Consider the following 26,028-nt stretch of genomic DNA (forward strand, 5'->3'; position numbering starts at 1 on the left):
TTCACACTGCAGTGAGAGTAAAGTGTTTCACTGAATAAAACCGGAATCCGAGGGTGACGCAGATATGACGCAATCGACAGGCGACTCCCTCATACGCATAGCTCACACGTCCCGGTTCCTCGGTTAAAATAGCAATTTCTCACGATTTACAAATAGTTGGAAACATTTGGGATATTCTAAGTACTCAACTGAACAAAATATATAACACTGGCCTAGTGGTTTCTGGATATTTTACTGCAAAAATCCTACATAGTTCACCTTTAACCTTTTTAATTAGCTGAGGAGAAACATAAAGAGAATACACTCAAAAAATGCTGGGTTAAAAACAGCCTAAATTGGGTTGAAAATGGACTAACCCTGTGATTGGGTTGTTTTAATCCAGCGGTTGGATTAAATGTTTGCCCAACGTGCTGGGCAGTTTTATTTAACTCAACTACTGTTTAAAAATTACATTGCTCGCTTAAAATGAACCCAAAATATGTTGGAAATTGTTTATAATATGGATTTTTTTTTTATAAATAGCCTATGTTTAATAAATGAACATTATTAATACATTTAAGGAATAGGCTAATAATTAAACAGTAATACATTGCTTATGAATAAATGTCCACCTTTTGATTATTATTGTCACCTCTAGTAATTATGTCTGATTTTTAATTTCCAACCTATTTTAATTTTAAGCCAGCCATATAATAATTTTTAAACTATAGTTGGGTTAAAACAACCCAATCGCTGGGTATGTCCATTTTCAACCCAACTTGGGTTGTTTTTAACCCAGCATTTTTTAAAGGGTTGCAGATCTTATATTCCGCCAAGACCAAATACGAACAAAAGTCAATGACCAAGAGCCCAGCTAAAGCAAACACTGTTTTACAGATTTACAAATTAAAACATTTAATAAAACACAGACATCTAAATGTCTGTTAATTCTCAATAAGAACTTCTGTAGACGTATGACAGAAATAAAGTCAAACTTTATTCACTTAATTAACTGCAGTTAATTCAGTTATAGATTGGACCCACACAGACATTAGAACAGTAGAGTATAGTACAGAAGTGTTCATTTAACACTGAGGATTTTGCTGTGAAGTATGTTGAGTTGTTAATAAAAAATTAAGTTGAAAGAATGTTTCAGGAACATTACACTAACCTTAAAACATTTTTCACTAACATTCAGAAAACTGGACATTTTAATGTTTCCATAACCAAAACAGAATTTTTGGAAATCATTCTTGGAACAAAACTTTGTTAGCTGGGATGATAGAATTTTCCTTTTTGCGTGAACTATCCCCTTAACTACAAGAATGTGACATTCTAACAAAAGAGCCATCCTGAAACATGTTCCTTTATCCTTTTGACTGAAACAATGATTCAGTTAAAAATAATAAACATAAAAAAGGTTTTTAAGAACATGTAAAAATGCATGTTTATTGAACAGCATATCCTCTTTTATAGAACAATTCACTTTGCTGGAGTGCTTTACAATGAAAAAAAACTTTATATGAGGATTAGCCATTAATTATGACATATTATATGATTATTGATATATATATATATTATTTATAATGAATAAACCATATTAGGACAGTGGATTCAGGAGTGTTGGTTTAATTCCAAGCGATCTCTGGACTTACATGTAGAGGTAATGGTCATGTAAGTCATCTTGGTCATCAAAGTGCACACATACCAGCCTTCTTTCTTCCTCAGTGAGTAGATCTGATCAGAGCGGCCATCAGGAGGAAATGATGAAGAGTGGGAGGGGTTCACAAAAGCACATGTCAGCTAAATGGACACACTGACACAATTTCATGGCAGTTCGTAATTATTTAACGTTTTGGCAAATTGGTAAGAATGTGTGCAATCTCATTCATTTGTTTTCATACAATCCCCCAGTGATGGTTATGTTTAGAGGTGTGGTACCTTCATGAGTTTTTTCCTCAATATTGTATGTTTCCTTACGATTGCATGAATTCATATGAAATCGCCACCTCGTAAAATAGTTGCGTCTTCCCGTGAGATCAGGTTGAACACACAGCTCCCCAAAACAACACATGCTAATTCAGCAATAAAAGGTGCTTCCAGCTGCTGGTGTTGTGATAGTATGTAAGTCCAGTATGTAGAAGAAACATTAGAAAAGAGTCAACTGCATGTACTGGGTTTTGTTAGTCTTTGATGGTGTATTTTTCCCTACAGCACAGCCTGTGTTCTCTCCTCTTCTTGTCGCTTCATTGCCTGGATCACTGCCATCTCTTTGGCCTCTTTTTTCTGGTTTCTTGCCTCAAACAGCAACCTGGCAAGCACAAGAGGTACAATAATAATACTAGCATTTCATTGGTAATTGCTGACAGTGCTTGTCCATTTAAACATCTCACATGACCAGACAAATATAACTTGCTTTCTATTGATATTTTACTCAAACCTGACCGTGAATAGTGCATTTCTACAGTACAACTTAATTTATCATTTAAACGTTTTGGAAGTATAGCCACAACATTTTAACATTAAACATAACATGAGACTACTCCTGTCATGAGCTGTCAGTACGTACAAAACAAGTCTAAAATTGTTTTGTTTTTTGGGGGAGAATAATCATACAATCATATAGATGCTTTAACAAAATACAGGCAGCAAATGTCTGCTTGTAAAAACTGAACCATTGTAAGTGCATTAAACATGTTTCCATCGATATATGGACACCGAGGAATGAGTTGAAATAATTTTGTTACAGATGCAGTCAAAAGAGCTTATCTCGTTTTGAAGCTGAAACATTCCTGTTAACCTACATCCACAATTTGGAGCCCAGACCAGGAAACAACATACAAATTACACCGATTAGGCATAACATTATGACTAATATTGTGTTGGTCCCCATTTTGCTGCCAAAACAGCCCTGCCCCATCAAGGCATGGACCCCTGAAGGTGTGCTGTGGCATCTGGCATCAAGATTTTAGCAGCAGACCCTTTAAGTCCTGTAAGTTGCGAGGTGTGACCTCCATGGATATGACTTGTTTGTTCAACAGCAGATGCTCGATTGGACTGAGATCTGGGGAATTTGGAGGCCAAGTGAACACCACAAACTCGTTGTTGTGCTCCTCAAACCATTCCTAAACCATTTTAGTTTTTTGGCAGGGCGCATTATCCTGTCAATTATACATGTCAAAGTAACCTCCACATGGATGGCAGGACCCAAGGTTTTGATGCTCACGTGCCCACTGTTGGTGCTTTCGGCGGTGGACAGGGGTCAGCATGGGCACCCTGACTGGTTTGCGGCTATGCAGCCCCATACGCAACAAACTGCGATGTGTATTCTGACACTTTTCTATCAGAACCAGCATTAACTTATTGAGCAATTTGAGCTACAGTAGCTCGTCTGTTTGATCAGACCACACGGGCCAGCCTTCGCTCCCCACGTGCATCAATGAGCCTTGGCCGCCCATAACCCTATCGCCGGTTCACCACTGTTCCTTCCTTAGACCACTTTTGATAGATATGGATCACTGCAGACCGGGAAGCGGGAACACCCCACAAGAGCTGCAGTTTTGGAGATACGTTTTAGATCTTTCGATTTTATGTGTGTTTTGTCAAGATTTAAACTTAATTAAACTTATTATTATTAATTGCAACACCTGTTTTTGATGATCCTCTGCACAATGTTGTCAGTGGTGAGACTGTTTCCACTATCAACTGTCCGCAATATTCCCATTTTCCTGGGTACCTGTGTGTGAAAAATATGCACAGATGATCAAATAGAAGTGTGTTGTGCTGGAATTTTGAGTAAATCTCGATGTGGCACTTACAGCATATGGGTCGGATCCATCTCTGTCTAGAAACACTTCAGTTTTGCCATGGCACACCAGGTCTACCTACACCATGAGGACAGTGTATTACTCTATGGCCACGTTTACACAGGCAAAAGGTAGTCTCACTCTCAGACAGTTTTTATGGTGATGGTCAATCATCTGGCTACAGGTCAACACAATAAAAGAGTGTATACCTTGAAATGGTCCAGTAAGTCTTTTGTTACAGCATATGGTGCTCCTATAACAACCTCAGAGACATACTGAGAGATTTGGAAACAAGAGGAAGAAATTGATCAAACATATCAAGACATAAACAGGCACCAACTGTGATCAGATCAAACACCCACTCGACAGGCCAGCACACTCAGAGTCCTCTCATGGATGTTCATGATGGGATAGTTTTTTCCCTTGTAACGATTCACCTCCTAGAGTGATAGCAAAAAGTAAACAAACATGCAGTTCCTCCTTTCTCGCACATCTCTTACAGATTTCTTTCAATAATAATATTCCAAAGATTTTCCTGTATCCAGCTTACCTGATCAAAGTGCAACCCCACGATGACATATGGCTTCTCTGAAAGCTGGGACACTGCATCCAGGAAATCCACATGGCCGATGTCTGATGTGCATCGGTCAAAAAGTACAACATTAACATCGTCTTAGGAGGGATACACACGGGTATCCTCACTAAAAGCAAGGTGGAAAAGAATGCAAGGGTCTCAAGAAGTGTTTTTAATGTGCATGCTTGTTACCGGTTATTCATGAAGTAGTGACGGCTGCTAACTATACAACTTTCCAAGCAATTTTTTCAACGCAGGCTGTAACAGTTTCTTGACAATGTTGTGAGTGTTCACCAGATCTTCTGCTGGCATACCTTGAATTAATAATTTACAGCATAATTCAGTAATTTTGATTGTTTCTGTTCAGTCTTCTGATGGCTATGTGTGAGCCACCAGAACACATACACTACACTCACCTAAAGGATTATTAGGAACACCATACTAATACTGTGTTTGACCCCCTTTCGCCTTCAGAACTGCCTTAATTCTACGTGGCATTGATTCAACAAGGTGCTGAAAGCATTCTTTGGAAATGTTGGCCCATATTGATAGAATAGCATCTTGCAGTTGATGGAGATTTGTGGGATGCACATCCAGGGCACGAAGCTCCCGTTCCACCACATCCCAAAGATGCTCTATTGGGTTGAGATCTGGTGACTGTGGGGGCCATTTTAGTACAGTGAACTCATTGTCATGTTCAAGAACCCAATTTGAAATGATTCGAGCTTTGTGACATGATGCATTATCCTGCTGGAAGTAGCCATCAGAGGATGGGTACATGGTGGTCATAAAGGGATGGACATGGTCAGAAACAATGCTCAGGTAGGCCGTGGCATTTAAACGATACCCAATTGGCACTAAGGGGCCTAAAGTGTGGCAAGAAAACATCCCCCACACCATTACACCACCACCACCAGCCTGCACAGTGGTAACAAGGCATGATGGATCCATGTTCTCATTCTGTTTACGCCAAATTCTGACTCTACCATCTGAATGTCTCAACAGAAATCAAGACTCATCAGACCAGGCAACATTTTTCCAGTCTTCAACTGTCCAATTTTGGTGAGCTTGGGCAAATTGTAGCCTCTTTTTTCTATTTGTAGTGGAGATAAGTGGTTCCCGGTGGGGTCTTCTGCTGTTGTAGCCCATCCGCCTCAAGGTTGTGCGTGTTGTGGCTTCACAAATGCTTTGCTGCATACCTCGGTTGTAACGAGTGTATTTCAGTCAAAGTTGCTCTTCTATCAGCTTGAATCAGTCGGCCCATTCTCCTCTGACCTCTAGCATCAACAAGGCATTTTCACCCACAGGACTGCCGCATACTGGATGTTTTTCCCTTTTCACACCATTCTTTGTAAACCCTAGAAATGGTTGTGCGTGAAAATCCCAGTAACTGAGCAGATTGTGAAAGACCGGCCCGTCTGGCACCAACAACCATGCCCTGCTCAAAATTGCTTAAATCACCTTTCTTTCCCATTCTGACATTCAGTTTGGAGTTCAGGAGATTGTCTTGACCAGGACCACACCCCTAAATGCATTGAAGCAACTGCCATGTGATTGGTTGATTAGATAATTGTATTAATGAGAAATTGAACAGGTGTTCCTAATAATCCTTTAGGTGAGTGTATATTGGCAAAAGTATTGGGACACTCCTCCAAATCATTGAATTCAGGTGTTCCAATCACTTCCATGGCCACAGGTGTATAAAATCAAGCACTAGGCATGCAGACGCTTCTACAAACATTTGTGAAAGAATGGGTCGCTCTCAGGAGCTCAGTGAATTCAAGCGTGGTACTGTGATAGGTTGCAACCTGTGCAATAAGTCACAATAAGTGAACAATTTTCTCACTACTAAATATTCCATGGACAACTTAGTGGTATTATAACAAAGTGGAAGCAATTGACCTATCGGTAAGCCCCTCCCCTCGAACGCAGATGAGCCAATAGCAGTTGAGTATCAGTTGCGCTGGGACCGGAACTCGGACATCTTTAGGTGTCAGCGCCATAGAGAAACGTTGGAAAATCCAAAGCTCTCATCGGTTTGATGGTGTTTATGCTACAAAAATGCTAAAATGTTGTGCCTGAGGTACTGTAACACTGATTCCAGGGATCCTGAGAGGATTTTCTGTTTGTCATACTCTCGTTAAGTTACGATTAAAGTCCCTGCTAACATACAAACTGAAATAACTAACTGTTCTCACGTCATGTAACACTGTAGGTCAAAAACACGATGGTCTACATTTCAGTGCCTCTCCATATTAAACTGGTTATATGTAAATTAATTTAATTTTAGATATGTTTAAGGTCTACATTATCTGTTCTACTAAGGAGGACTCCTATTTTGATGGGTATTATAGTCTACGGGTAGTGAAAGGGAGAGCTCGCACGCAGTTTATCGGAGTTGTTTTGCAGATACAAAGTTTACCAGCAGATCATCAAGTTTACTGCATCCTCGAAAAGGCATACGGTCTTTGTATATGTTTGTTTACTGTTAGTTGTGTGAGTGTTTTTGTGTAATTTGCGGTGTAATTTGCTGTGTATGTTAATGGTAATGCAACTGAGAGAGCAACGGAGAGAGATAGTTTGTGAATGAGACGTTAATGCGCACTTCATATGCATTGTTTGTTCAGCTCTTACAATGATTATTTTGGAGTGAAAAAGGACATAATAAACTTGATAAACCATCAGTTAAGTTTGGCCATCATTCGGACAGGATATACGCTACATCCGGTGTCCAAAAACATCTTGGGATAAGGTTTTCACACTGACAGCTGTCATGTAAGATATAGCAACTCTGTTTGTTTGTCCGAGTTAGCAACAGTACCTAAGGGGGGCGGGGCTTACGATAGGTCAATTGGGAACAACAGCAACTCAGCCACGAAGTGGTAGGCCACGTAAAATCACAGAGCGGGGTCAGTGCATACACAGTGCACAGAAGTCGCCAACTTTCAATAGCTACAGACCTCCAAACTTCGTGTGGCCTTCAGATTAGCTCAAGCACAGTGTGTAGAGAACTTAATGGAATGGGTTTCCATGGCCCAGCAGCTAATCCAAGCCTTACATAACCAAGTGCAATGCAAAGCGTGGGATGCAGTGTTGTAAAGCACGCTGCCACTGGACTCTAGAGCAGTGGAGACGTGTTCTCTGGAGTGACCAATCACGCTTATCTGTCTGTCAATCCCATGGATGAGTCTGGGTTTGGCGGTTGCCAGGAGAACAGTACTTGCCTGACTGCATTGTGCCAAGTGGAGGGGGGATTGAGGTGTGAGGTTGTTTTTCAGGCGTTGGGCATGGCCCCTTAGTTCCAGTGAAAGGAACTCTTAATGCTTCAGCATACCAAGACATTTTGGACAATTTCATGCTCCCAACTTTGTGGGAACAGATGACCCCTTCCTGTTCCAAAATGACTGCGCACCAGTGCACAAAGCAAGGTCCATAAAGACATGGATGAACGAGTTTGGTGTGGAGGAGTCCTGACCTCAACCCGATTGAACACATTTGGGATGAATTAGAGCGGAGACTGCGAGCCAGGCCTTCTCGTCCAACATTAGTGCCTGACCTCACAAAAGCACTTCTAGAAGAAGGGTCAAAAATTCACATAAACATACTCCTAAACCTTGTGGAAAGCCTTCCCAGAAGAGTTGAAGCTGTTGTTTCCCAAAACTTTTGGCAATATAGTGTTCTTTGTTATTTACTGACAATCTTCCCTTCCACCAGATTTTTTAAATCAATATATTTATTTTGACAGCCCCAGTCTTCATTATAGAGAAGAGCACTCTGGATATTTTACAATATTTGTTCTTTTGAGTTTGCACTAAGTATTGTTTAAGCATGAAAGGATACGGAACAGGTCAAAAGCTCCAGCCACATAGATGATGGTGTCTCCTGGCTGCGGTTCCTGCCCCGAGGCAAACTGGATGATTTTTTGAGACGTCTGCAGGAACTGTGACACTCCTGTCCAGGGACTGTGGCCCTTAGGACCCTGTGGCCAACAGTAAAGAAATGATAACAAACAGCAATTACAGCCATACATGTCAATTTCTATACATGCACATTTATATAGTATACATTTATTACACTTCAACACAATTTTTGGAGCATGAGGAGAGAGCTCAGTTTGAGGTCAGTGGCTATGACAGGCCCGATAGGGACGTGTGCTCTCACTCACCTGCACTTCCTCTTTCAGTGACGTCACTTGCAGTCTCAGCTGTCGGAAACATCACTTACAAATCTACGCATACCATTCACATGTCAGATTTAGAAGTGTTTCCAACGGAGTCATCGTTGGCGTATGTATATATTTTTTTATGTCAATGTTTTCTTTAGAATTGAATCTCTGATCTACAATAATTAAATGTAATTATATTGGTTTACTATTGCGGCTCTTTGCGTTTAAACATTAGGCTATTAATCATGATTGTGTGGCATAGTTAGATAATGTCACAATCATTATAAATAGCCTAATGTTTAAACGCCAACTCTCTTACTATCTTGAATACATAAAGCACATAAAGTAAATTATTACATAGAATGGTATCTACTGTCTTTGGTTTATTATATCACTTACACGTTGAAACCACTGTATTTTACCATCCCTGTTTGTGATACTCCAGCCAAAAATATAAATTGTCTCATGATTTTACTCACCCTCATGCCCTCGTTCCAGATGTACATGGCTTTCTTTCTTCAGATGAACACAAACAAAGATTTTTAGAAAAATAATCCATCTTTGTGAGTCCACATAAAGCAAGGACCTCTAAAGTAGACACTTCAAAAGCCACACAAAATGAACATGACAGTAATCCATTCGACCCGAGGTGATGCAGCAATGTCTTCTGAAGCAAAATGGCAGCCATGTGTCAGGAAAAACTTTTGAAACTATAAACCATCGCTTTCAGCCATCTGTCAATCTTCCCTTGCAATTTATTGCAATTTTGCTTTTGGAAATGTGTAACTCAGTGATATTTGAACAGTTGTATCTGTTATGGAAGTGTTATAAAGTTTCGTTTTTTTATATTGTTTTATTTGTATGTCTTATCATAATTTTTATTTGTTCAGTAAAACAAGTTAATAGTTGTAATGTAAATAGTCTTGTGAAATAGTAAAAAACTAGAATAAAAATATGTGCGTTAAAATAAATTAAAAAAAAAGGTAAAATGCTACTTGAATGCTGAAGTACACTTTATTGCCAAAAGTATTGGGACGCCCCTCCAAATCATTGAATTCAGGTGTTCCAATTACTTCATGGCCGTGATAGGTTGCCACCTGTGCAATAAGTCCATTCATGAAATTTTCTCACAACTAAATATTCCATTCTCAACTGTTAGTGGTATTATAACAAAGTGGACACAAGAGGGAACAACAGCAACTCAGGTTGGTAGGCCACGTAAAATCACAGAGCGGGGTCAGCACATGCTGAGATTGTCATGGTTCATCAATTCAATGTCTCCTTTTCTCTGTGCTTGTGAGGTTGTGTAGAGGCGTGGTCACTGATTACTGTGCTCATCACTTCCACCTGCTGCACTCAATCACCAGGCTTTATATGCAGGTCTCTCACCCACTCTCATTGTCAGATCGTTTTAAGGCTTCCCTTGTGTGTGTTCGTCGGCGTGTGTTTTCTGTTCCCTCTGTGTGATCTCCGTTCCGGTTCCTGTGCCGTGTTGCCCACTGCGTCCCTGCTTCGTTGCCTATCTGGGACTGCTCTGCCTGCACTGATCTGCCTGGGTTTGCCTGCCTACATCTGCCACACTGCTGGGATCTGCCCGACCTGTTTCCATTGCTTCTTTTTATGACTTTGTTCGACGTCTCAGTCATACTGAAATAAATGAGTATTTACTAATCGCTATTGGATCCTCCTGTCTCTCATTCGCAGCCGTAACAGAGATGCACAGTGCGCAGAAGTCACCAACGTTCTGCAGAGTCAATAGCTACAGACCTCCAAACTTTGTGTGGCCTTCAGATTAGCTCAAGAACAGTGCGAAGAGAGTTTCATGGAATGGGTTTCCATGGCCGAGCAGCTCATCCAAGCCTTACATCACCAAGTGCAACGCAAAGCGTGGGATGCAGTGGTGTAAAGCACGGCGCCACTGGACTCTAGAGCAGTGTTCTCTGGAGTGACCAATCACTCAATCACTGAGTGACAGCTTCGCTGTCTGGCAATCCCATGGATGAGTCTGGGTTTGGCAGTTGCCAGGAGAACGCTACTTACCTGACTGCATTGTGCCCAGTGTAAAGTTTGGCAGAGGGTGGGTTATGGTATGGGGTTGTTTTACAGGGGTTGGGCCCCTAAATTCCAGTGAAAGGAACTCTTGATGCTTCAGCATACCAATACATTTTGGACAATTTCATGCTCCCAACTTTGTGGGAACAGTTTGGGGATGGCCCCTTCCTGTTCCACCATGACTGTGCACCAGTGCACAAAGCAAGGTCCACAAAGACATGGATGAGCGAGAACCTTTGGGATGAATTAGAGCGGAGACCTGACCTCACAAATGCGCTTCTAGAAGAATGGTCAAAAATTCCCATAAACACACTCCTAAAGCTTGTGGAAAGCCTTCCCAGAAGAGTTGAAGCTGCAGCTTCAAAGTAAACTCCATATTAAACCCTATGGATTAAGAATGGGATATCATTAAAGTTCATGTGCATGTAAAGGCAGGCGTCCCAAAACTTTTGGCAATATAGTGCATAAAACCTTTAAAACTTAAATTGTGTGATAAATATACTGTACAAGCAGCAGCAAAAATATCTTCTTTCCAGAAAAAATGCTTTGGTCTCATTATAGTAAAGTATATTTAATCAATTAACCATTTCAGCTTCTTGACACTGTTGGCAATGCACACTAATGGCTGAAACTTATTTTCTGTGATATTTGTGTCAAGTGTAAGTGACATCACTGGCGGAGGAAGCGCAGATGAGAGAAAGTGTGAGTCGGAGAGTGCAACTGCCAGTCTGCAGCCAGACCTTTTAGACAGTAGTAGCTGCAATACTCAGAATTCATTTTAAACCAGCAGCCAAACAGTAAGCCAAAAGTACACAATAATGTTGGATCAACAGCCTTGTGGGCAGCCCTCCTGACAAACAGCGCAGCAGCGCCTGAGGAGACCCGAGTTTGCGTCCAGCTCAGCAAACAGAAGCTCTGATTATGAACTGAGATGACAATAAAGCTTTTTATGTGCAGAAACTTGTGAAGGCAATGCTAGCAGAAGGAGGAACAAAAAGGCAAAGCAGAAGTGAAATCATTATTGCAGACTTACCATACTGACTAAAGCACAATTTTGAACACAGATTTTTTAAAGTATTGGCAGAATAATAGTTGGTTTATAACAAAAATACATAAGAAATGGTTATTTTAAAAAAAACATCTCTGTTACTACAAGAACAGTCAACGGAGAATAAAACACTCACTCTTCCAAAGTTGTCTGTGTGTTGTTGATAGTCTGAACTACCCTAAAGAGGAAAGAAAGATAAAGAAATAAACGTCCAGTTTGACACTATCAGAGACATATTAGAAAAATACTCTTCACAAGTATGCAAAAGCAGACATGAATGCTTGGTCAATGTACTGTGCATCTGGAAAGTATTCACAGCGCTTCACTTTTCCCACATTTAGTTTTGTTACAGCCTTATTCCAAAATTGATTAAATTAATCTTTGCAAATGTATAAAAAAATCAGAAACGAAAAAAGTTGGTGGCTATATTACAATGCTTTTGGGAAACGCAGCCCAGAGCTTTCTCTCTCAACAACTCTGTAACAGTCCAGCCTCGACAACCGTGTAAACAATAACATGGAGACGGAACTGCATGCTTTGGTGACTTTATTTTTGCATACTGCATACTAGGGTTGGACCAGAATATTTGAATATTCGTTCGATGTGTTGGTATTCGATTTTCAATTTTGGGATTTGAATATTCATTTAGTTTTTTTCCCGGACACCTGGCCTCCCCCTCGAAACGGTTCTCATTTGCGCTTGTTTACACTATAAAATCGGAACCCAAACTTGTTATACTTATAATAAATATATTTGCTTCTTCTTACCCTAAGTGTTCCCTGCAACTGAGTATTCTCTGTCTAGAGTGCACAACTGCACTCGTTTGACATTGTGGAAAATAGAATAATAGAATCAAAATGTATTAGCCTTTTTACCCATTAGGGACATTACAGTTCTTGTGCACTATGTGGGCGTGAACAAATTACAGTGTGGCCACGCGCATTTTCCTTTCGGTTTGCCATTTCGTGGGCAGGTTGCTTGAATGGTGGGTTCATTAGCCTATTATTCTTAATGAAAAACACAACAACAAAACAGTACAATGACAAACTCCCTTAAATAGGCGCTTTCACGCTTCGCTTTGAAATAAAATCTTCCGCGATCATCTTGTCATTCAGCTCCTCGCTCTCTGATGAATGAAATCTGACTCCTGCTGCTAGTTTGTGCTGCGACTCTTGTTCGGCTCACACTGCACGTGAGTTTTTCAGTTCACTTCAGTTTTTAATTGTAGTTAATCTGTTCTCTAACTGAACAAAGTTCTTTACTACAATAAAATTTCAAAACGACGGTGGGGGAGGTGCCGCGGTGGGCAAGTGATGCAACCAGTGTTATGCCTGAACAACGGTAACACAGACTATCACAGCAATCCTAATATTACCTGTTATTATCAATCTAAATGAATCTAGTGCACTGTAAAACCTAACAGTTGTATGTACTAAAAAACTCAAATATTACCGAATGTTGTGTGGACACAATGACTGAAACAGAACTCAAACTGAATGAGTTATAGAAAATTTCTAGTTCCCAGCATGATAATTGGATAATAATTGTATTGTTAAGTGATTAAATAAGTGATAATTGCGTATTGGTGGTGACACCTGATGATAATGAGCAGAATCACTGAAGGAAAGAGAAACACAAGAACTACAACTGACTTCAGCCACAGCTTTAGATGAAATCAGCTGAAGATAAAATAAGACATTAAATCTCTGAATATCTCAGCAGAGGAGGATTAAACAACTCCACAAACAGCATTACCAGTGTAGCAACAATGAGTTTCGGGGAATAATTAATTCAAATGGGGTGAATATTTATGAGTCTATGAATATGATTTGCTTGTTGTACACACAAATATTAACTTATAACGGAACCTTTAATCATGTAAAAGTAACCTTTACCCAAATTGATTTCAGTTATCCATAATTTATTTTCGTCCTGCGAGTTGAAAATTAGTTTTCTTTATCAAATATCAATCTTACAAACTTTAAGAAACATTAATCTGCTGATCAGGACAAATAATATTTCCTATGTGTGTACAATTTGTATTACTGAAATAGTAACAAGAAAATCAAGCTTGATTGGTAGCTAAGATATTACGTCTCATTGACGTCGATCTTTGTCAGCAAAATAATACGGATTCAATTCAATGAAATAATTGGGTTTTAATAAAACAACTAAAGTATACAGAACTACGATTCACACAAGGTAAATATGCATATATTTGTAGGTAGTAAAACAAACAATATGATACAAACTGGGAAAATCAAACTTCACGAATAATATAAAGGGGAAGAGAATGAAGGAAAGAGAGAATGACTTTGTGTGTGCTATTGTGAGCTAGCAGTAACTAGCAAGCTCTCTGAGTTCATTTAAAGTTTGTCATTTCTGTTGTTTTGCTCATCATAGTGAAGTTTTATCTGTAAAAAGTATTTGAATGCAGTGTAAAGCTAAATTGGATATTAAGAAATATCCTTGGTTTAGCAGTTAAAGGGGTGGTAAAACACATTCTTTCGAGGGCTTGATTGTGTTTGTGGGGTGCACTGTAACATGTGTTCATGCTTCGTTTAAAAAAAAAAAAAAATCATTATTTTTCATATATTTGACCTTTATTCTACACTGCTCTGTCCCTCCTTGTAAAACGGTCTAATGCTTTCCGGGTTGTATGAAGCCAGTCCCTCAAAAATACGCGATGGGCTCAGATTGGTTAGCTGGCCCAGTGTGTTGTGATTCGGTAACCGCCTAGTGCACGTTTGTCGGAAACGTCACGCCCCTTGGAGGCTGTGCTTTGGTCAGTATTAGAAACAATGGCGTCAATAAAACCATACCAATCTGAGCCCGAATCAGACCCAGAACATTTTAGTGAAGATGATTGAGCAGAACCTGTTCAGTCCTCAAGAGTAAAGACTGCGGGTCTATAGTGATCGCTACTGAATGGCACTGTTACTTTTGTATTTTTAGAACGATTATAGCCAAATATCTGTCGCAAGAACTATTAACCCAAAACGAACACTAAACATTGGCTTTACTAGTAAGTTAGCCAAATCACACACCGAACCATGTTTAGCATGCCTGTAGATAAATAATACATAAAAGCTCTAATCAAAGAATCATTTACACTAATGCCAAGTTCGCTGTTGAGATTTTAACGTTAGTGTTTGTAACGTTAGGTGTTCGTCGGATAACGTTAAGTATGAATGAGCATTTAACAGACTGGTTTGCAGAACAGCGTTGTCATCTGTTTACTTCCTTGCTACAACGCACAATTAACCTATTACAGGAAAAATAAATCAGACTTACAGGTTGTGGCCCGTAAACAGCTTCTGTTTGTAAATCCAGCTTTCAGGAAAAGCCGTTGTGCATATCCTGCATTGAACTCGCGAAGTTTGTGGAAGTTTTCCTCCGTGAAATGTGCTGCGCCGTGAAACGAGCCCCGCGCGCGTCTGTTCCCCTCCGTCTCAAACACACGTGCATATAACATGCTGTATGTTAAACGCTCTGCAACGCACCCCCGTCCCACAAGGAAAGCTGAACAAAGCAAGTACCCCAGACCTGCAATCCGGATGAAAATAACAGCGTTTCGTCGGCATTGCAGCAACACCACTCCAGCCTAACTAGTTATACCACAACAGTGCCGCGATACAAAATGGCCTCACCCCCCCATATTTAATATTCTAGGAGGAGGGGTTTATGTAAATATTGAGCCTGGTGATGTCACCAACCCTGGAGGAATGTGTGTAGTCGCCTGCTGGCCGTTTGCTGTAGTTCTTAGAAATGGATTTCTTTAAAAGCAAATATCTCCCTTTGCTTTAAACTTTGAACATTGTAACTTTGCAGATGTTGTTTATGCTCAAGCAGCAACATTACACGCTAGCTAAAGTTAGAATAGTGAAATCGTGGTTTACCACCCCTTTAAAATAAGTTCAGAGTACTCATAACTACAGTTTTTCTTTACTTCACTGTCGTTGCGTCACGCTTTGGTGCGATAATGAGTGGTCACTTGGTTTGGCTCTGTTGCCATCATTGCCTGGAAATGCTGGCCATGTTCCCAGCCCATAAGTTCATCCTCCACTCCAGAGTTCCATCCACAAGGAAACTCAGGATATACAGTCAACTGCCCAGTGGGTGCAATGCTGGAGTTCCTGCAGGAGCGATTCTCCGCAAGGTTATCCCTGTTTTATTTTTTGATCGGTGATGAAATATTTTGCTCTTGTAAACACTTGCCAGCATTTAAAGAAATAGTCTAGAAAAAAAAGTCTAGAAATGCATCCAAATTACAGCGCACGCAACAGCACGGTGCTCTGCAGGGGTCTAAAAAGGATATAAACAGTGAATTTTGAAGCAATATATTCTTGAAAACTCAGAGATGTGGATTCGGAGAGCAATTACATTACCACACGACCTTAGTGTTTGTCAAAAGCAGTCGGTAATTCAGCCTGGGGTTTTTTCGCGGGTGGTGGGAGACGGATGGCTTCAGCCAACTCCTCGAACACTAACGGAGTGAGCTGAAAAAGACTTTTCCCAGACCACAACATCATGGCCACCAACAAAACTCAGCAGTGATTGTTCTTGCTCCGTGTAATGGAGTTCGTTTGTTCAGGGAAGAAGGAGGCGGGAACCGGCGAACGTTTAACAACTTTTAATCAAATAATAAACACAAAATGAAAGTAAAAGCGGCAGCCCCTCACGGACGACTGCCGCGCACATACATGACAAAACGTAAACAAAACACAACTTAAAATCCAGGCCTGGTCCTCTCTCGTCCTTCACCACTGTCGCTCGTCCTTATATGCCTCCGTGCTCCCTCATGAGAGGACTCGAGACCGGTGTGTCTCATTCTCAAACACGTACACCGATTTCGCTCTCTCCTCCCATGTCTCGCTCGCTCGTCCACCTCGCCACACTCCGGCTTTAACTTCTGGACATTTGTCAGCGGTGCCACACACTTGCATCTTTCACTGCCGCCATTACTGAACTACAATTCAAACTAGCGCACAACATCAACGTCATCGCTCTCAGCCAATCCCTCTGTTCGCTGATTGGACCGGTAAAAAATTGTTCGGGAGAAAACCTAAGCATATACAGCAGTCCCAGACGTAGTAATGAAGGAAAATGAAAATTGAGCGGAAGTACGTAGGAGGGCGGAGCCAGGCTAGGCCTTACCTGCTTACCACACTCTTTTGGGAGGCTTGTCATTGGTAAAACACCCTCAATGTACTCGTTTTGTGGCACCTTGAGGCTTAGACCCTTAGACCTGGGATTTTGCCATAGTATTGGAGGGCCTTTTGTTGGCTCCCTTCGAGCCTATTGAGGAAGTTTCTGAGAAGTTTCTGTCATGATCCTGGTACTCCCTCTCTTTCTCCCTCTGCTGGTCATTCTCAGACTCACGCCCTCCCTCCGGGCACACACTTGCATACACTCACTTGGATTCAGCTGCCCCTCATTACCTGTTGCCATCACGCTCATTCTTTCCACACCTGTTCCCCTTTTCCTCTCTGATTGGCTTCTCTACTTCTAGTCCTTGTCGGTCCTTTGTTCTGTGCCAGATTATTAGCTCTGTTTTCAGATGTGTCGGATCCCGCTATCACCTACCCTTGTCTTGTCCTGTCTGGTTTTCACAACCTTCATATCTACTGGATCATCTCAAGTGCTTGTGCTTAATCTGTGCTCTGCCAAGCTCGCCTGCCGCTGAATGCTGTGATCGGAACTTTGAGTTCTTCTGTCTACGGCCGTCTGCCTGACACCGCTGTTCTCATCTATGGACCGGTCTACCTACCCAGGTCTACAGCCTCTTAAGTTATTGTATTTGAAAAGACTTTCTGTTTGTCGGCTTCAGCGGCCGTTTGCTTATTTTCTATTAAAAGACTTGATTACCTGCTTTTGCCATTTGGGTCCTCTCTCACCCGTTGACAGAATAATCTGGCCACACTCATGGACCCAGCGAAGGAGAACCCTTTTCTGACTGCCCTCGAGATGCAGGGGGGCATGCTGGGCAAGCACGAGGAGGAGTTGAACACCGCCCGTCACGCCGTTGAGACATTGGCTGTCCAGGTGACCGATCTTTCTATCCAACTGAATCGTTCCCGTGCTGAATCGTCTTCTTCAAGGTCTCTCGACGCACATAAACCCAGAGTCAACAATCCACCCTGCTATGCTTGTGAGCCCCCCGAATGCCGTCCTTTCCTGACTCAATGTGAGGTTGTGTTTTCGTTACAGCCCCTGACTTATTCCAAGGATCGCTCCCGGATCGAGGACGAGGTACTCTCCAGGGAGACACCTACCCGCCTTGACCCTTTGATCAACCTGGCTATCCGCGTGGAGAGGCGTTTTGACTTGCGCTGCCGTGCTCGCAATCTCGAGAGATCACTCCTCTCCGCTCCTCCGCCCACTACCACTCTCCCCACTTGCTCCCACTCTGAACCCAGGCAGCTGGGAGGAATTTGCATCACCTCCATGGAGCGTCAGTGGCGTATCACGAATCACTTTTGCTTGTACTGCTGAGCGGCGGATCACTTCGTCTCATCGTGTCAAGTAAAAGCCAGAGCTCACCAGTAGAGAGAGGGATACTGGTGAGCGCTTTCGGTTCAAGCCCCTCCTTCGCTTTCCCGCACTACTTTTCCTGTCAACCTCCGCTGGCCGGGTTCGGCTGTCTCGTGTCAAGCCTTGATCGACTCAGGAGCGGAGGGGAATTTCATCGAATCCTGGGCCCACGACCAGGGCATCCCTCTCATTGATCTGAGAGAGGCTACTCCTGTTTTTGCCCTAGATGGTAGCGTTCTTGCTAATGTTCGCTGTCCTACCATTCCGATGAGTCTCACCGTCTCTGGCAATCATCGAGAGGCTATTTCCTTTTTAATTTTTCAATCTCCCTTTACTCCCGTGGTTTTGGGTCATCCCTGGCTCGTTGACCACAGCCCTCAGATAGACTGGTGCAGAGGAACTATCCTCTCTTGGAATTTGTCGTGTCATGTTTGATGTTTAGTGTCTGCTGTTCCCCCTGTGTCTTCTATTTCTGTGTTTCAGGAAGAGCCAGGTGATTTGTCGGGGGTGCCAGAGGAGTATCACGATTTGCGGGCGGTCTTCAGTCATTCCCGGGCATCTTCTCTCCCTCCCCATCGACCTTATGACTGCTGTATCGCTCTCCTTCCCGAGACCACTCCCCTCGCGGGAGGCTTTACTCCCTGTCGGCGCTGGAGCCCAAGGCGCTTGAGAATTACCTCTCCGAATCACTAAGCGCTGGTACCATTGTTCCGTCCTCCTCTCCAGCCGGTGCGGGATTCTTCTTTGTGAAGAAGAAGGATGCCCAGATAGCATTGTGACATTGAGTCAATGTTGAAATTCCATCAGAATCATCAATTTGGTTGAGGTTGAAATGTCAATGCTAAATAATATTGGATCAATGTTGAAAATTCGATGCAAAATAAATAGTAGACCAATGTTGAAAATGCAATGCTAAATAATATTCGATCAATGTTGATAATTCCATGCTTTTCAGTATTGAAAAGACAAACATTGAATCAATGTTGATTTTTGGTCAGCTTAATTCTCCACTGGTGAGGCTTACTCAATCTATCTGTCCCATCATTCAACATGTTAAAGCAAATCCAAATCAATTGGGTACATTTCTGTGAAATGTGAGCACATTCATTCTCCTCAAAGGATGAATCTCCGCCAACAAGTGTGTGGATTAACAAAGAACTCCTACCATAAATTTAACTCAATGGGACGAACCAGTTGATTATTATTAGTAGGCATATTGTTAATATTACTGTTTTAATTATTGTTTTAAAATCGCCTCCATCATGGAAAACATCTCCAATCCTCTAGTGTTTTCGGCTAGCTAGCACATGCAGATAGATTAATGACTGTCACAGAGTCCTTAATTCTTGTGGTCATCCAGTTATATAAATCATAGCCTGTTTTAAATTTATAAAATGTAGGCTATTATTTAAATCATGTATAATTTATATACATTTAATTATTTATCTAAAGAATACAGGGTTAATAAAGAATTTTGAATATTTCCCCCTATCGATCGAATGCGCCACAATCCAATCCAGTAGGTGGCGGTAATGCACATTCAGATCAAAGCGTGGCTTAACAGACTTCAAGCACGAAAAAGACAGAGACAGCACAGCAACCGTGTTTTTTAGAGGTAAGTACAAAAATATTAATACAATTCATCTCAATTTTCATTTCGTGTGTTTTCATTTATCTTTATTTCTTACAACTTGTGTGCTTCTCCTGGGCGAGTCAGAGTGAACCGCAACGTTAATAGTCACGTGAATGCCCTCCGTACACAACCAACGCCATGATACATTGAATTTCAGTTTGTTTTTCACCAAACAAAACCCTATCATATTTTTTTATTAATCTTTATTTCTTAAGCTGGGCATACACGGTGCAATTTTCGTCCGATTTCGAACCGAATTCTGACTCGTGTAACTCTTATTTGGGTCGGGATGATTTTCTGCTTTGTCGTGCGTCGTTTGTTGTGAGGTGTTTATGTGATTTTTAGAATCAAAATGATTAATCTGTGCGTGCAACGAGTAAGATGTGCATTTGTGGATCCAGTGCCGCGCATGCATTCATTGACTCGTTTGTGAGTGGATCCTATTTGATTCATATGAGTTAATGAATGCATGCGCGGCACCGGATCCACAAATGCACATCTTACTCGTTGCACGCACAGATTCTGACCAACATTAATAGAAAATCGAAGTTTTGCATTCACAATTATGTCTATTTGTACAAAATGCTGCACATTCATGCAATTCTGTATTTAGCACACATAACACACTGGTGCTGCCCTTAATCACAGACATAAGACACACTTTGACTATTTCTGTCAGACGTCTACAGAAGCTCTTACTGAGAGTTAACAGAGGTTTAGATGTTGATGTTTATGTTTCTTTTGAAGTCACCATTGTGGCGGTAAGCGTTTGCTTTAGTTGGGCTCTTGGTCCCCGTACTTGAGGTAGCTTTTCTTTGGCTGCTGTAACTGTGTGTGTGAAACACAATAGTTGTGGCTGAGAAAGCCAAGACAAAGTGACTTTAGGTGTTGTCAACTCCTTGTTGATGACTAAATCATCATAAAACTTAATACAACATCAGATGCTCACTTTGTGTTCTTTTTTGGCAAATAGTCATTTATTATGTCCACTATGCTTGTCAATCTACTGTATTGGCACCAATAGCAATAAAATGACAATTTGTCCTGAATGATAAATTAAAGTACATTAAATAAAAGATGGTTTGCAGTATATGCACACAACGTTTTGAGCAAATACTTAACTTAGTCACACACAGACATCAAGATTTTGCATATGATTCACAACAACGGTGACAATCAAAACAAAAATACTTCATGCTGCAATGCATGATGGGTAGCTTCATAGTACAAAACTCATGCTTGATTGTCACCGTTGTTGTGAATCATATGCAAAATCTTGATGTCTGTGTGTGACTATGTGAAATATTTGCTCAAATCATTCATGTTTTATCATCCTTCAGGATAAATGATAATTTTGATCCTATTGGTGCCAATACAGTGGGTTCACAAGGTTATAGTGGTTATAATATATGACTATTTGCCAAACAAGCAAACAAAACTATAAAACAAACATCAGATGCTCACTTTCCATAAGTTAAGTCATCAACAAGGAGCTGACAACACCTGATGTCACTTTATCTTTGCTTTCTCAGCCACAACTATTGTACTTCACACACACAGTTACAGCAGTCAAAGAAAAGCTAACATAAAAACAGGGACCAAGAGCCCAACTAAAGCAAACGCTTTATGAAACATAAATATCAACATCTAAACCTCTGTTAATTCTCAGTAAGAGCTTCTGTCTGACAGAAATAGTCAAAGTGTGTCTTATGTCTGTGATTAAGGGCAGCTCCAGTGTCTCAGTGGGAAACAATGTCTCCTCACAGCAAGAAGATCCTGGATTGAATCCTACGATTCTCTCACGATCCAAAGATGTGTGAATTACAGACGCTAAGGTGTCTAAAGGTGTGAGCTAAGTTTCTTTTATTTTCATGATTTCTGGACAAACACACACTGTCTGTGAGTTGCTTTGCAATTACAAATGGAAAATATGTCCACAATTTGAACTAGTTTTTAACCTTGAGGTTCCATGAACGTCTATATCGGACGTGCAGAACACGTCAAAAACAGACGTTATAAAAACTTTCATTCTGGCTCCTCAGTGGACGTCTTTTCAACGTACACCTCTAGGAGCAAAGACATTGAAAAGACGTCTTTTGGACATAACTTTGCTCAGTGGGACATTTCAAGTTTCACTTCATTTTGTAGTACATTTGTATAATTAATCAAATTTCCAAATATTTACTAACTTGTTGTTTTAGGTGCATTACAAGTGAATGCTGATAAAAAGGAAGCATCACAGTTCATCTTTGCTGGGACGGTGCACAAATGGCTCCGTTACACCCCTGAAAGGCTTGGGGGCATTGCTCGTGGTGGAAACCCCTGAGTTTAGAGTATTCAGAGTATTTCATTCTTTGTTCTACCTTTTTTCTTTCAGTAGTGCTGTCCCATTTCTGTCTTTATTGACGAGTTTCCATTTGTATTTACTTCCGTTTTGCCAGGTTGTCATGTTTTTCGCTCGTGTTATAAATTCAGATGTAATTGTTATAAGTCAATGTGAGATTTCCTGTTGAAACTCTGGGGGCATAAATAAATACATTTGCATGTAAACTGAAGGATGTCTTAAAAATGACTTTTTGATACAAAATCATATCAATTGCTGCCATACATGAAAATTTACTGGCATAGAATCCTGCTGTACATAAAGCAAGATTGATTTATAGTGTTTCTATGTTGATTCAGTGTTAAATAAGTGATTTAATTGTAGTTGAAAAAATATTGATTTTAAGCCCATCTTGATCTATTTTTCATCATTGAAATAACATTATTGCAGGGTGGAATTTTTGCCTGGTATGGTAAATGCTTTTCTTTACCCTAGACTATGTTCCCATGGTTCCTACTAATACTGTAAGACCTATCGTACTGCAGGCCTTCTGTCCTCCTCCCTTTCAGACATCAGACCAAGAGAAACAAAATCTGCTCTGCCCAGTCAGGGGCTTAAATGCTTATGTCCACAGAGCTTCCCTGTAGAGAAAGTCTGAACAACTGTTAATTTGCTTTGGGTCACCCAAGAAAGGGGTGCGCAGCATCTAAGAAGAGGATGAGCAAGTGGGTGGTCGAGGCCATCTCACTGGCTTATGGGTTCGGCAGGTCAGCCTTCACCTTTGGTTGTACGGGCTCACTCTACTAGGAGTATGGCTGCTTCCAAAGCACTGTTGTAAGGAATTTCCCTCCAGGATGTTTGTGATGCGGCAGAATGGTCCTCACCAGACACATTCGTGAGGTTCTACGAACTTGATCTTGGCTCCACTCCAGGGGCGCAGGTGCTTTCGTCTTAGTGTGCACATCAATTTCACACCGACGGACACTTGCTCTTAAGGCGACGCGGGTATTACGTTCCCACAATGTTTTGACGGAGCGTGAGTTCCCTTGAAAGGGAACGTCTCGTTTACATATGTAACATATGTGTTTATATATGTGCGTCGCCCTGCCAAACTCCCTGCATGCCCGTGAACAGTTAGCTTCAGGTCTTTCAAAAGCTAACCATGTTTGGTTTGGGTATGCTTTATAGTTTCCTGGTCATTTCCTTGACTGATTCTGAATGTGCTTCATGACGCAATCATGCAGAGGAGCTCCCACAGCGTTTCGCACCACCGTCTCGTTCCCTCTTCAAGGAACTAAGGTTACATATGTAACAGAGATGATTTTACAGTATCTTGAGTCCATCTTGAATCCTCACTGAAAGTTACAGCAACACATATGTGTCAAAAGGGCCGACTGACTTTCAAAAGAAATCACTCCCTCTTACTGTTAGAATAAAAGATAAGTAAAAAAATCCCTGTGTAAAATATTAACTGTCGTAAGGCATGATATCGTAATATATGTGGTGTAGCCAAGTGTGGACTCTCAACATTGAAATTTAGAGGAATCGCATGTCATAGGACAATTTCAAATGAATTAGAAGAAATCATTTGCAGCTCAAATTTGTATTTATCTGAAGCATTTATCTTGAGGCCCTTTTATTTTTTATTTTTTTTTATATAATATGTGCAGTATTCTAACCTTTTTAAACTGTATACTGTATCTGTGTGAACTGTTGTGCTTTAGACTTTATTGTGAAATGTTTCGTAGAACTGTAAACTAAAACCAAGTAAACACGTTAATGAATAAATAATGTGGTATTTTTGTAAAAATTATAATATAGTATAATCCTGGAATGCAGAAATACTACACAGACAGTACCATCGCAAGGACTGTGCCAAGTGTGCATCCGCACAGGTCCTCACCCCTCACCAGGGCCTCGCGCAGAGTAAAGTGACAGCTGACTGGATGTAAAAGCCAATAGTTAAAGTTCATGTTGTTGTCTTTCAAAATACTATAATAGTTAAAAGACATAGCTAAAAATGTGTATTGTGATGCTGTATTATTCTGCTTGTTAAAAATGTAACTTACAATATTCGTAGAGAGCTTTATTCACAGTAGCCTGGTCCAGACTCTCGTACATTTCATTTGTACAGAGAGTCTGGCCACTCTCCATTGACAAGCGTTTACTTCTGTCACAAACACCGGTGAAGATCCCACTGTCGGCCACTCACCGGAGTACTGATTTTCATTCGGACTCCATTTCCCATGCATCTTCACTCTGGGACTGATTACTGCACACCTGATCATCATCACTCTGCCTATTTATACCCTGAACACACACACACTCATTGCGAAGTCTTGTTTGCCCCGGTTGCATGTCTGAGCGTTATTGTCCCCTTGTTATTCTCCTGCCTGTGTTTGAATCTGCCTTGGACTATCGTTGACGACCCTGTGCTGCCTGCCCCTTGATCTCTGTTTGCCTGGACATTGTTTCACGACTGATTGCTGCCTGCCCTGACCCATTGCCTGTTATGACCACGTTTTCTGCTCTGCCTCTTATATTGCTGTTCTCCCTGGTTTACCGATCCACGCCTGCTTGTACTGTGAGTTTGTGTACTTTTAATAAACTGCATATGGATCCCAACCTGTCTGAGTCCTCGTTACAACTCCCTTGAAGGTGGGTACTCTGTTGAAGTTTCATGCTGCGTTCACACCAAACGCGAATAGAACGTCTGGCGCGAGTGATTTTAATGTTAAGTCAATGGAAAGGCGCGTTGACACACGTCTGGAGGTCCCGCGGCGTAGAAGGCGCGTTTCGCGCGGCGCGAAGGACGCGAATCCGCCTCATTCGCGCGTCCAGTTCGCGCAAATTGGATGCAAATTGAGCGTCTTGCGCGATACGCGCGTTACACGCGAATGGTGCTTTTGTGCATTCACGCGTTTGAAGCAAATTCGCGTCTGATGCCAGAGTTGAAAAATTTTAACTTTGGCGTCAATTCGCGCCGCGTTAACCAATCAGGAGCCTGCTCGCAGCGATCACGTGGTAAAGTGACGTGATGAGAAACCCTGCATAATTTAAAAATAGAACTATTGTGTCACAAAATGTAGTTTTAAGACTTTTTCAGGTGAGAATGTAGTTGTTTAAAGCTCAAATCCGTGGTTTATTTATAAAGAGAGCGCCTATTTAAAAAAATAATATTGTGTTTTTGGAGTTGTGAGATCCAGGCGATCACCGGGCAATCACCGCTCATAACCCCGCCGAGAACAGCCTTTCCTCGGCTAGTCCTTCTGATGTCTGCCGCTGGCTCTGATGTCCTGTAGTGGTTCGTCTTGTGTGGATCTAACGGCCGATCTTTGGTGTCATGAATCTATAATTTGTTGTCTGCCAAATCGTTTTGACTGAGCAAAGAGAAGTTTCATAACTTTATATTTTAAGGATATTTAAATATACATGCAGTGAAGATAATGTAGGAGTTGCCTGGACCACATTTGTGTGGCTATTAATGCTTAATATATATGTTTAATGAAAATGAAAAGAGGCAGAGTGGTGTTTTATGACATATTTCTCATAAATTATTAAAAATATATCTCCTGGAGTGCCTTCGCTTCAAACGCTCGATTTCTACGCGCGTCCAATTCGCCGTGGATGCGCGAATGCATTCAAAGTGTTTGCGCATGAAACCAGACGCGGTAGACGCGATTTTGACGCTCAATTCGCGTTTGGTGTGAACGCAGCGTAAAACTATTCGATCTGCCAAGAGCCAATCTGAATCTGCCATAACCAATCGCTAACGTTTGGTTGTGACGTATGTCGAAATAAAGATTTCTCACATGGAAGTCCGTAAAAATAAATGTGCTAAAACCTGGGCATTCGGATTGTGATTTATTCACAGTGGAGGGGAGAGTTTTGTGATCGGGAACGCACTGCTCACG

At 41.3% G+C, this 26,028-nt stretch overlaps 1 protein-coding gene across 2 annotated transcripts in view; it reads right to left on the bottom strand.

The window, feature by feature from the left end:
- Positions 1-1,323: 1,323 nt before the first annotated feature.
- The window catches only part of LOC307129574 (ethanolamine-phosphate cytidylyltransferase-like), a 55,863-nt gene continuing 31,158 nt past the window's right edge, over positions 1,324-26,028 (bottom strand). Inside the window, exons 6-13 of one of the 2 annotated variants that reach the window (XM_079822115.1) lie at positions 11,761-11,802; positions 8,200-8,338; positions 4,336-4,418; positions 4,148-4,225; positions 3,995-4,060; positions 3,798-3,863; positions 3,627-3,715; positions 1,324-2,290 (exon numbers count right to left, since the gene is read on the bottom strand). In XM_079822115.1, the coding sequence (XP_079678241.1) occupies positions 2,188-2,290; positions 3,627-3,715; positions 3,798-3,863; positions 3,995-4,060; positions 4,148-4,225; positions 4,336-4,418; positions 8,200-8,338; positions 11,761-11,802 (666 nt within the window). In that variant the 3' untranslated portion in view covers positions 1,324-2,187. Of the gene's footprint in view, positions 2,291-3,626; positions 3,716-3,797; positions 3,864-3,994; positions 4,061-4,147; positions 4,226-4,335; positions 4,419-8,199; positions 8,398-11,760; positions 11,803-26,028 lie in introns of both variants that reach the window. The other variant, XM_079822116.1, reaches the window with a different exon arrangement.

Source organism: Gobio gobio, assembly GCF_949357685.1.
Source record: "Gobio gobio genome assembly, chromosome: 1".
In the NCBI taxonomy this organism is placed as follows: Eukaryota; Metazoa; Chordata; class Actinopteri; order Cypriniformes; family Gobionidae; genus Gobio; species Gobio gobio.